Raw genomic sequence first — 13,328 nt, 5'->3', positions numbered from 1 at the left:
AAGGAAATCAACCCTGGTATTCATTGAAAGGACTGATCCTGACACTGAAGCTCGAATACTTTGGCCACCTGAAGTAAACAGCCAACTCATCGGAAAAGACCCTGATGTTTGGAAAGATTGAGGGCAAAAGGAGGAAAAGAAGGTGATAGAGGATGAGATGGTTGCATAGCATCATCAACTCAATGGACATGAGTTTGAGCAAACTCACAGAGATGGTGAAAGACAGGGAAGCCTGGTGTGCTGCAGTCCATGGGGTTGCAAAGAGTCACACATGACTGAACAACTAAACAAAAACAGACTAATCAATCTGTAAGTAAATAGAAAATTGTTAAGAATGATTTAAAATATATAGCATTATGTCACTAGAAAAATAGGTCAGGGTATAGATGACCACATAGGGACTTAAAAGTTCTCCAAGTGGCTCACTTGCTAAGAGGCTCAATGATGTTAAAGGCCAGCTTCCCTGGTCAGGCAGATAGTAAAGAATCTGCCTGCAAGGCAGGAGACCCAGTTTCACTCCCAGGGTTGGAAAGTTCCCCTGGAGAAGTATTTCCAAGAATAATCCAGTATTCTTGTCTGGAGAACTCCACGGACAGAGGAGCCTGGTGGGCTGTCATTCATGGGGGCGCAAAAGGTCAGACATGACCAACTGATTAACATACTTTTCTCTTGGCATTTGTGTGTTTGTGTGTGAGAGTGCTCAGTTGTACATGTCCGACTCCTTGCGACTCCATGGACAGTAGCCCGCCAGGCTCCTCTGTCCATGGAATTTTTCAGGCAAGAATACTGGAGTGAGTTGCCATTCTGTACTCCAGGGCTCTTCCTGACCCAAGGACTGAACCCACATCTCTGTCTCCTGCATCAGCAGGCAGATTCTTTACCCCTGCACCACCTAGGAAGCCCCAACTTCACACCTATAAAATTGATTCTTCCTTCTTCTCTCATCCCTGCTGTAGAATTCCTTTTATGTCTCACTGGCAGAAAGAAAAGCTTACAAAGTGTTTAACTTTTCCAGCTTCTATAAAGCTGTAAAGGCAAACAAAGGAGAATATAACTGAGAATAAATGTTAAGTTATAGAGTCAATAGTGTTTGGCTCAGGTCCTGACTTCCTCCCAGGTTGAAGAGAGGACTTAGGAAGTCAAATTCAGGATTTCCTTTGAAGTTTACTGAAGTAAAGGAGACACTAAGATATCCAAGTGGAAGGGCAGACAAAGCAGTCGTTAGGACACAAATGACAGATGATGTTGCAGGAATGAAATTAGAAAAGACAAGCCTACAATAAACAAAACAGCAATTGCTGGCAAGAATACGGAGTAACAAAAACTGTCATTCATAACTAGCAAATCCAAAATGGTATAGCCATTTGGGAAAACAGTTTGGCATCTCCTCAAAAACTAAATATACTTTTACCATACAATTCAGCAATCATAGTTCTTTGTATTTACCAAAATGAGTTGAAAACTTACATCCACAGAAAAATGTGCATGTGGATGCTTACAGCAGATTTATTTATAAATAAATGCCCAAAATTGGAAGCAACCAAAAGGTGCCTCAATAGGTGGGTGAATAAATAAATTGTGGTATATTCAAATAATGGAAATTTATTCAATTCTAAAAATGAATGAAGTATAAAGCCATCAGAAGATATGGATAAACTTTAAATTATTATTAAGTGAAAGAAACCAATGTGCACAGAACTACTACATGACATTCTAGAAAAAACAAAATTATGGACACAGTAAAATGATTAATGGCTGGTAGGTGCTGAGGTGAAGGAGGGATAAATAGGTGGAACGCAGAGGACTTTTGGAGTGAAACTCTTCTGTATACTTTTTCACAGTGAAACTTTTCTGTTATACTACAATGATATTAGTAAATATTTATTTACATTTCTCAAAATCAACAGAATGTACAACTCTCAGTTCAGTTCAGTTCGGTCACTCAGTCATGTCCGACTCTTTGCGACCCCATGAATCGCAGCATGCCAGGCCTCCCTGTCCATCACCAGCTCCCGGAGTTCACTCAGAGTTGCGTCCATCGAGTCAGTGATGCCATCCAGCCATCTCATCCTCGGTCGTCCCCTTCTCCTCCTGCCCCCAATCCCTCCCAGCATCAAAGTCTAAGTGAACCCTAACGTAAACTACAGACTGTGGATTACACTGATGTAGGTTCATGGACTGCAACAAATGTACCTTTCCTATACTGGATGCTGAGGGCATCTGAACATATGGAACACTGAGTGTGAAGGAGTTCTAGTTTGATTTTGCTGTGCAGCTAAAACTTCTCTAAAATAAAAAATCTGTTGTTCTTTTTTCTTTAAGAAACAAAAAGTAGGGGACTAATCACATAACTTAGGGAAATATTTATACTTTAGGAACTGGTAGAAAAAAGGCACAAGCTAAAGAATAACAATCAAAGAAAAGAAAAATGATGAGGATATGAAAGCAAAGAACTATAGGAAGGTAATTCATGAGGGCAGGGGCCAGTGAGATGAAAATGTGTTCCAGTTAGGCTTACTGGGATACTAAGCAGGATATGAAATGATAAGTTTCATGGGTTTAACCATCAGAGGTTACATATAATTTAAGAAAGAGTCTGTTTCAATGGAATTACAGTGGTGAAGTCCAACTGTAGGAGGTTAAAGATATGTGACAAGGGAAGCGAATGAAATCAAACAGGAAAGAAAGGCAATTTATATGACATTTCTTATTAAATCTAGTGCCTGAATATTTATGGCTAATCTAAATTTACTTTAAAATCATTAGATGTTCAAAACTGTGTTCATCGAGAAATAAATTTAATAGTGGACAAAATTTATTTTAAATGAAGGAATAAGCTATCTTTTTAATTTATGTAACTTTCAGGGTATAGATTAGTGTCAGTATAAATTTAGCCTTTCATCCTATATGTATCACTGTGTTCTACTTATTATTAGGGAAAATTTTAAATATTGTAAAAGTAGGGAAACAGTGTCAAGCTACCAAATTTAGCTAGTATATATTCCATGATTGGACTTCCCTTGTAGCTTAGTCAGTAAGCAATCGGCCTGCAATGCAGGAGACCAGGGTTCGATCCCTGGGTCGGGAAGATTCCCCAGAGAAGGAAAAGGCAACCCACTCCAGTATTCTTGCCTGGAGAATCCCATGGACAGAGGAGTCTGGCAGGCAGGCTATAGTCCTTGGGGTCGCAAGAGTCGGACACGACTTAGTGACTAAATCACCACCATTCTATACTACTTCAAAAACAATGCATTTAAGGATCAACAAAATTCTTATTTTATGCTTTATCACAAAAAATAATTTACTAAGTATTTCCTGGTTTTTAGGATAAACAAAGATATCATTCAAATGGTACTAGATTACTAAAAAGTATCCACATATAATATATCCATGTATAATAATCATGTTATTTCCCACAGTCATCACTTTGGAAAGTTCTATGTAATGTAGAACCATTAACTTTGATTTTTTTCCAACATATCTGGAGGACTGTTTCCTTTAAGAATTACAGCATAATGCAATGTAATAAAGCACAAAAAATTCAGCTATCATCTGATTCAAATTTATATTACCTGTATCAGTGATATTAATAATAGTACCACTTATGTTAAAATACTAGAAATATTATTGGCAGACTGAAATCTACTAGAGACAGAGATTCTGTTTAAAAATTCTTCCTCAACTTCATTAGATACTAGCCAAATATTGTCAGTTAACATTTTTTTAAAATGACACCTGTAAATGTATTTTAAGAGATAAGCATATTGCTTAGAAAGGAGAAAGTTTGTTCATCAAACAGCTTGGTAATAAACTTATTATTATTCATATTTTACATGGCAATTTAAAGATATGAAGTGTAATAATAAAAGAACCAAATGAAGAATAAAGACTCGGAAAGGTAAGAAAAATTTTTAAAAAATGAGTCAGAATAAAGCAGATATATTATCTGCTAAGTTGCTTCAGCTGTGTTCAACTCTGCGCGACCCCATAGATGGCAGCCTACCAGGCTCCCCCATCCCTGGGATTCTCCAGGCAAGAACACTGGAGTGGGTTGCCATTTCCTTCTCCAGTGTATGAAAGTGAAAAGTGAAAGGGAAGTCGCTCAGTCGTGTCTGACTCTTAGTGACCCCATGGACTGCAGCCTACCAGGCTCCTCCATCCATGGGATTTTCCAGGCAAGAGTACTGGAGTGGGGTGCCATTGCCTTCTCCAAGATATATTATAAATGACCTAATTTTTGTAATAAACTTAAAGGTTTTCTATGAGGAATTATGGCACAAGATAATTAAAGAATGATTTTATGGGAGTTTATTTTTATTTTGTGTTGAATTTACGGGTTTCTTTTGATCTACAATTTGCCTTCTAATTTTACTAATCTCTTGGAACTATGCATCTTTTTCTCTCCACACATAGTAGCTATCATTTAATTCAATTTAACATAAATACACAAACAAAAATGCCAGAATAAAGATCATGCAATTATTATTAACTTAACAAACTAGAATTCTTATTTTAGGTCCTATTTTAAATACTGATAGCCATATCAAACAGAGCACATAATACCTGTCCCTTAAGGCTGATAAACTAACACTCATGATGGAGGCTCTCTCTAAAAGAACGTTACCTTTGATTTGCAAATATACATCTAAGTAATTATATGCTTAATTTTACTCATACAATAGAAAATTCCTTGGGGTAATTGAAAAATAATCATAGCAACCTACAATTCTTTTCTTTCCCATTTATTGTTCTGGTCTATTTATAAATTTGAGAGAAAAAAGAAAAGTGCATTAAATAGTAATAGCAAAGTTATTACACACACACACACACACTGCTGAGAATGAAGCTAAATTTACTTTGTAGAAAAATCCGTCTTCAACCAAACCTCATACTTCATAAACAGATTAAAAATATTTCCACATCAAATGTCACCATTTTCCTCAACATTGGTTGATGATTCTGGTTTACTGACTTACCCTTCTAACGACATGATGTTCTTTTATAATCTGCAGCAAGAAATGAATATAAGACAACAAAGTACAATACAATCTTCTTGACAGCACGTCTTTCTTTAACTGTGCCATTAACAACAACGATGAACGTTTTGTTTCCTGTGGCTATGCTGTGTTTTTATTTTTAACCCATTAATGAGAACGTAAGCACCCTGAGGGAAGGGGCCTCTATTATGTCACAGGCATTATGCTAGGAACCAGGGCAAAGACAAAAGAGAGAATGAAAAATATCTTAAGAAAACAAGAAAAAAAAAAAGAAAACAAGACAATTAGTTAAATTGAAATAATGTCCTTTTGCATAACTATAGGATCTATACTAAAATCAAACAGAACTTTTGTCATGATATATACTCTACTTGTCTCAAGTTCTAATAGAATATATTTTCTTTCTTTCATTTTTTGCTGTAGGTAACATTTTAAGCATTCTTTCAATTCCCAAACATATTCATGTACCTTTCAAGGAGTGTCAATTCTGTGGGACACTAATATTATAAGTCATTTAGAAAATTACTGTAATAATTATTGATGCAAAGAAAAAGCCCAATATGTATTTTTTTCTTTCAGAGTGGCCACTTTTTCTTAACTACTAAAGGTAACAACGTACTTTGAAATCACAAACACAATGAGCATGAACCTAAAGTTATTAATATACCACCACTTGAAATTCAGAAAATATGTTGTTTTCATGTACACATACACGAAATAAAATAATACCGTGACAGAAGGGTGCTGTATCTGTGTTTAAAGAAGGGGCTGTTGGCAAACAGCACAGCTCACTTCTGCTGAAATGTACACAACTGATATATGCAGCACAGAAAGCTGGCACCAAGGGCTTACAACCTTAATTTGCCTGCAAGAAGGAATGGAGATTTACCTTCAATGCACGTTCTTGATTGTTTTCAGCAGTCAGATGTCTCATGTTGTTTGCTGAAGTCTGCTTCTGCTCTTTCAGATGATGAAGCTCCTGCTCTAGCCGTTTGCACTGCCACAGGGAAAGAATCCCATTAAGTAAAGGAGTCACGGCATTTTTTTCACAAACCCACATGAATTGATGTAAATAATACCATCTTACTCTCTAAAAGACAAAGTATCCTTTGCAATAAGAATAGTAAGTTAAAAGCACTGTTGAAAATGAACAAAATAATATTGCGTACAGTTCTCTGGCACATTCAATTGCAATTTTCAGTTTCTACTTTTATTAATCTAAATGCTATCATATAAATTAGAAAAATACCTATTTCTTGTAAAATTAAGATTAAAGTACATTTAATATTATTTTCTTCATTGACCAAATGATTTTCACTGTGTATCTGCTGGCTGAATTAAAAGTATACTTCTAAAAATGATAGTAGGTTCTAAATAAACTACAATATAATATTCTGTGAGGAACTTTTATTAATTTTTAAAATAAAAATTATCATAAAAATATATATGAGATTTTCATATTTTTAGAACTATCTAAAGAAACAGTTGAGAAAAAACAATAGCCACAGAATGCTACATGACTTGGAAACAACTGTTTCTAATCCTATTTTGGCTAAACCTTACTTGTATGTAAAACAAGTGATAAAATAGATGTGAAATGACACAGACCTATTGGGAATACATAAAAATGTAAGTAAAAAGGAAACGATAAACAAAAGCATAAGTGAACTAACAGAAGCATCTACATTCAAAAAATCATTAAAATGTTATATCATTTGAAAATGAGATCTTAATATGAATATGTCAAACATTTTCACAATGACTGTATGGGATATAAAACTGATATGCTTCATATTAAAACCATATGATGATACAAGGGTGATCTGTAAAGAAATAAATTACTAAATCTATTGTTCAGTAAAATATTTTAAAAAATCACTCCTTAGTTTATTTTTAAAGGAGGCTATTTAATAACCAATAAGTAAGTACACCTATTAGTTCGAGAATTAGACAGTTACTTCTGCATTAACCAGCAAGTGTTAGCTGTCATAATGAATTAAAAATCATGATTATGATACAAAATCAAGATGCAGTCATAATCCAAATGAGCATTTCTTACTACTCTAATATTTTCTGCCCCTGATCTCAATATTATTCAGCAATCTGTATCGGTATCTCCCAACTTTGAGTAACATACAAATTCTTTTAAAAGAAAAAGTCTTACCAAACTCTTGATATTCACTTATTTATTGATATTTATTAAGCACTTATCCTGTGCTAGATTTAATTATAAATGGTGGGGGAATGGCATTTAACAGATAAAAATCCCTGCCCACATGGAACTCATATTCCATATGGGAAAAGAGACAATAAAATAAATGAAATACATACCATGATAGAAGGTGAAAATGTTATGGAAAAATAGATAAGAAATATAGGGAATACCAAAAGAGTAGGAAGGAAATCTTTTATGACTTTAAATAGGAGAAAATTTAAATTGAGAAAAAGATACTTCAATAAAGACACCAAGAAGACAAAGAAGTAAGTCTTCAGAACTTTGGAAGCAGTGGTTCAAGCAAAAGGACAATTGAGTGCAAAGGCTCCGAAGTAGAAGCTTGTCTAGCATTTCTGAGTTTTAACAAGGGGAAGAATACAGCAGGAATGAAATAAGCAAGGGACAGAACACTGGGAGATGAGATCAGAAGAGCCTTGAGATATTATAGACCACGGCTTTTACTCTGAGTGTGTGGGAAAGTTGCTGGAGGGTTTAGAACAAAGAAGTACCACGATTTGCCTCATACTAATATAGGCTCACTCTTCCTGCAATGTAAACAATAGATTCTAAGGAAGGCAAGGACAAGAGGCAGGAGCCTAGCTGAGAGGTTACTGAGCAGTGCAGGAGAGAGATGATGGTAGTGCACAGCAGTTGGACTTTGGATGTATTTTAGATGTAGCCAAAAAAAAAAAAAAAGTGGTGGTTATTCTTCCGCTCTTGCTCGTGACCTTAACAGGAATTCTTCTATCATATAACCACTTAGATGCATTTTGTTACATATGGTTTACATCCATTTGAATGTGTATATGCATATGAAAAATATATGTTAATTGGGTTTCCAAGTATTTTATATTAATATATCAGATTGTGGGGTACATATTCTGAAATGAAACTGACCTGTATCTTTCCTTCTCTGGGCTATCCTTTCCAGTTTTGTTATCAAGGTTGGATCACCCTCACAAAGTTTACTTATTTTATTTTTGGAAATAGCTTATACAAAATTATCTATTCATACAAGAATAGGGGTAAGTCCCCTATCAAACCCTTTGAGCTTTCCTTCTGGGTTCAAGTCCCTCTTTCTAAAGGAATAGCTTTTAAAAATCTCTTAGTGAGACATTCTGCCTGAAAAGGTGATTATTTTGTTTTCATGACACTCTTTACTGGATAGAACTGTTATGACACAAGTTCTATCTTCAGTACTCTCAAGATGCTGTTCTGTCTCAGTCTGGCATCTATTGTTGCTAATGTGAGGTCAATATTAGTCTAATAATCATTCTTGTTTAGGTTTGTCTTTACTCAATGGTTGCTTTAAAATTTGTAGTTTAACTTTGGAGTTCTTCCATTTTATATTCAAAGAGATAGATTTATTTAATCTTTTACATATTCTGTATGCTTCTCAAAACTAAAAAGCTCATAGCTGTTATATCTTGAATTGTTACCCAGTTCCCATTTTGAAACTCTTATAGGTCATATATTGGATTTATTAATTTTCCTTTCATATCTTTTATATCCATTTCTCTCTATGTGTGTGAATTCTGAGCATCTATCATTCATTAGTGAATTGAGACTCCTGATTCTACCTTCAATTCTGTCCATACCTTTGTCTGTTCACTTATCTTTTAATGTAATGACTAGTTTTCAGTTCTAAATATTTCCTTGTATTCTTTTCAGTTCTGTCCATCTACTTTTCATAGTGCTCTTCTTTTATATGTATTACTTAATGATGTCTCTGTTTAAACACACAAGTTTCATAACTCTTTCATTTTTTCCTACTATCTCAAATTCTAAATGGTCTAACTCTTTTAATTGTGTTTCATAGTAGACTGTTTCCTTACACAGAGAATTCTTTTTTGTAGAAGTTTTGTCCACCCGTGTGAGGAAGAATTGTCCAGACTGGTTTTGCATTTGTTTCTTGCAAGGCGACCCCAAGTTTTTACTCATCTAGCACAGATGTTTATGAAAATGTCTTAGTTTGTGAATTCTCATCATGATGGTTAGTACACTGACTGTCCAACCCTTTAATTGCTCAGGATGCTTGAGCCTTTTGCTCAGTCAAGACCAAAGACAAACCTCCATGTCCTTTCCTAAACCAGTGAGTGGTTTTTTTCCCCTAGATTCTCTTATACTAAAAAGGGGGTCTTTCTATGATTCTGGAAATACATGCAAGGGTCTGGTCCCATCACAAGTAGTCCAATCATTAACCCTTGTAAGGGCAATAAAATTCAAGTTTTTAGCCTTGGAGTTCTATACCTGGTCTTAGATCCCTAGTTAACTGGTATGTTTGTAACTATTTAGGTTTCCTTTCTTTCTTTTTTGGTTTCCTCGAAATTTTTATTCTTCATAGATTTTCTCACTTTCTGAAAAGACTGGGAGGGGAGAGGGAGGGTACTTGTAGACCAAAGTTTATATGAAAAACTGAAACCAAAGAGATAAATATAGCTTAATAAAGCTATTTTTGTGCTGAGGACATTTATTCACATTTTGTACTTGGGCTCAGTATTCACTGCCACGCAGTGTAAGAGGGACAGAAGATAAGGCCCAGGGACCACTCAATGTGGCAAGTGTCCCAAAGTGCTACACTTTCAGGCGTTTAATAATTTTCCCTAATTTAATGAATGAAAAGAAACAAAACAAGTGCTAGGGAAGAAGAATGTCCCTAAATTAAGTAATATGTAATTTCTTCTACAGTTTTAGACAGTTTCATTTTGAACTGACACAATTAATAATAAATAACACAATATCTTCTCTGTTCATATTGTGCCAAACATTAATGTTCTTAAAAGTTCTAATGCATAAAATAAGACCTAGGAGGATTTTTAAACATTTTTTTATACTTAAAATTTTTTAATATTTAAATGGAACGTAATGAAATGCTATCTGTATATTGTCACAGTTTCATTGCAGCACTGTATATAATAGCCAGAACATGGAAACAACCTAAATGTCCATCAACAGAGGAATGGATAAGGAAGTGGTGTGTATACACAAAAGAATATTACTCAGCCATAAAGAGGAATGAAATTGTGCCATTTGCAAAGACATGGATGGACCTAGAGATTATCATAAAGAGTGAAGTCAGTCAGAAAGAGAAAAACAACTATTATATATTAACACATATATGTGGAATCTAGAAAAATGGTACAGATGAATTGATCTGTCAAACAGAAATAGACACAGAAGTAGAGAACAAACATGGACACCTGGGGGGAAGCGGGGGCCGCTGAACTAGGAGATTGGGACTGACATATATACACTACTATATATAAAACAGATAACTAATGGGAACCTATTGTATAGCACAGGGAACTCTACTTAATGCTCTGTGATGGCCTAACTGGGAAGGAAATCCAAAAAAGAAGGGATATAAGTATACATATAGCTGATTTACTTTGCTATATGGCAGAAACTAACACAACATTGTAAAACAACTGTACTCCAAAAAAAATTTTTTTTAAGTCTTAAGAGTCAATTCAATCATTTGTAAGATGTGATTCTTATTTTAGATACAGATTCAAAACAAAGAGGAAAAGTATATTTATGAGACTATTGGAATTTGAAAACTAACTGAATGTTTCACAATATTAAAGAACTGTTAATATTTTTGGTATGATAATTGTGCTGTAATTATGTTTTACACAAAAGTCCACATCTTTAGGGCTTTCCAGGTGGGGCACTGATAAAGAAACCGCCTGCCAAAGCACAAGATGCAGGTTCAATCACTAGGTCAGGAAGATTCCCTGGAGTAGGAAATGGCAACCCACTCCAGTATTCTTGCCACAGAAAATTCCATGGACAGTGGAGTCTGGGGGACTACAGTCCACTGGGTTGCAGAGTTAGACACGCCTGAGTGACTGAGCATGCACTCATGTGCTTGGGGATACACATGCCACAACTTTAAGAGATACACAATAAAAGTTAGAGATAAAAAGGACATTATGTCTGGGATTCCCTGCAAGATAAAACAAGGAGTAGTAAATAAGTGGGGGATATAGATAAAAAAAAGATGGACAGTTGTTTTAATAGGGTGAAATGATCTCAGAGGCTCATGATTCTATGCACTATAGTATTACTAATAAAAAGAAAAGAATTAAATCTGCCCGTGCAAACAAAACTAATTGTATAACATGAGTGAACTAAACACATAAAATATATAAAAAATTAATGAAAAATTTTGATTAAAGGATTTGACCCATATTTACTGTAAGATATTATATTCACCAGTAATTTCCTTTTACTCATTACCCCGAATTGTGAAGAACTGTATCAAACAGAAAATATATTGCTATGATTCTGTCTCACCTAATGTTTATTTCCTGAAAGAGTTTGTTTTTTTTTTTTAAAGAATTCTCTAACACTGTCTAGGATTTTAACAGCTGCTGTTTCTCTTCCTGTAAAATCTGCTTTCACTCACAAATCATGTTGATTGCATTACAATCAAACATCTTCCCACTTGGATGTTATACAACTCTTTCCCTTGCAGACAAAAAAATAATACCAGACTCTTCCAGTCAAAACAGAAACTACACTTTGGTGTCAATGTGAATTATGAACTTTGAGCTGTAGATGTTTGGAAGCACTTAGGATTATATAAATAACTTTATTCCTTTTCATTTAGGAGAATTTTAAAACAACACTTCATTTTAGATTTAAAAATAATAACTAGAATGCTTTTCTCACAGCAAAATAACTTGGAATAGATAGAGTTCTCCAATTCAAAAAGGTAACTTGTTTCTTCTTCAAAGCCCTGGCAAAATATCAGCAGTTTGGTTAAATGAATAATTTATACAATATTCAGAGTTTAAAAAAAAACAAAGATTAAAAAAAGAAAAACAATAATTATGTGAGTCTCTGAAAACACTTATGTTACAGCTCATACACACCCGTGTGTGTGCACATGCACATACACACACAGACGAATCATAAATTACTCAGTAAACACTCATCAAGCAATATACCAGCAATTACCAGGCAACATGCCAGGCAATGACATGTTTGTACATATTTATACACATATATCTTAATTATATTTACATATAACATTTCAAAAACATCATGTGAAAGTAAATAAGGATTTAATAGCAAATACAGTAATTTATACTCATTTTAAACAACTAAATTGCTCAAAAAGATTAAAATCACAATGTAAAAAGATTATTAGTAAACATAATAATTACTTAAAAAGATGTCAACATGTATATAGGTATTTAGTAAGCTATGCTATCAAAATATCATTTTTGTAATACTGTTTAAGATTATTTTGTTAGCTGTATTCATAAAATAAATTCATTTGAAAAATCATGATTTGCATCTCTATTTCAAGATAAAGGTTAACACATGTTATTAATGATAGTCAACCAACCCTCAGTGAGAAATCAGTATGTGCCAGGCTCTAAGAACTTTACATGTATTAAATCAGTCAATCTTCATGTGGACCCTATAGATTATATATTTTACCATTTGGCAGAGAAGGAAACAGAAACAGAGAGTAAAAAATACCTCCTTTAAACTCATGCAACTAATAAGGAGGATTCAATTGCAGGCAGAATAACCGTTTATCAACAAAATTTATAATATATACACATAGGAAAATAGTAAAAGCAATGTAATAGCTAGAATTACAGAAAAAGTTAATGATAATGATGTTTTAGAATATGAACTTTAAGGAAATACATAACATAGATCAGAATGGAAGGTGAACTAGCTACCATTCAGGATTACTACATTTAACTCAGTTCATTCAACCTAAGTGAAATTGATAAAAACCTAGGCAATTATTTCTCAACTTTTAATAGCATATTCTAAGACTAACATTATATCTAAAATCATAATGTTCTCTTTAGGAATACGAAACAGAAAAATTGCCATTCTTTTATTAACACTGGAAGTGTTTTAAATGAAGGCCCTATAAAAGCTATATACACATATATCTGGATACATATATATACACATATATATATATACACACATACATACACATATTTTTATACCTGTTATATAACAAATATATTTATGTATGAATATACAAAAAATCTGAAATCATCAGGCCTTCACATGAAAATATCTATTTCTATTTCTACTTTGTATAAATTGCAAACTCCAAGATAGTAGAGCCCAAA

General features: G+C 33.9%; 1 protein-coding gene across 1 annotated transcript in view; it reads right to left on the bottom strand.

The window, feature by feature from the left end:
- The window catches only part of MIPOL1 (mirror-image polydactyly 1), a 295,160-nt gene that overhangs the window by 149,518 nt on the left and 132,314 nt on the right, over positions 1–13,328 (bottom strand). The window contains exon 9 of the mRNA XM_068991389.1: positions 5,887–5,994. Coding sequence (XP_068847490.1) covers positions 5,887–5,994 — 108 coding nt within the window. The remainder of the gene's footprint in view (positions 1–5,886; positions 5,995–13,328) is intronic.

The sequence above is a fragment of the Capricornis sumatraensis genome, chromosome 19, assembly GCF_032405125.1.
Source record: "Capricornis sumatraensis isolate serow.1 chromosome 19, serow.2, whole genome shotgun sequence".
NCBI lineage: Eukaryota > Metazoa > Chordata > Mammalia > Artiodactyla > Bovidae > Capricornis > Capricornis sumatraensis.
This window is presented reverse-complemented; position numbering and strand designations above follow the sequence as displayed.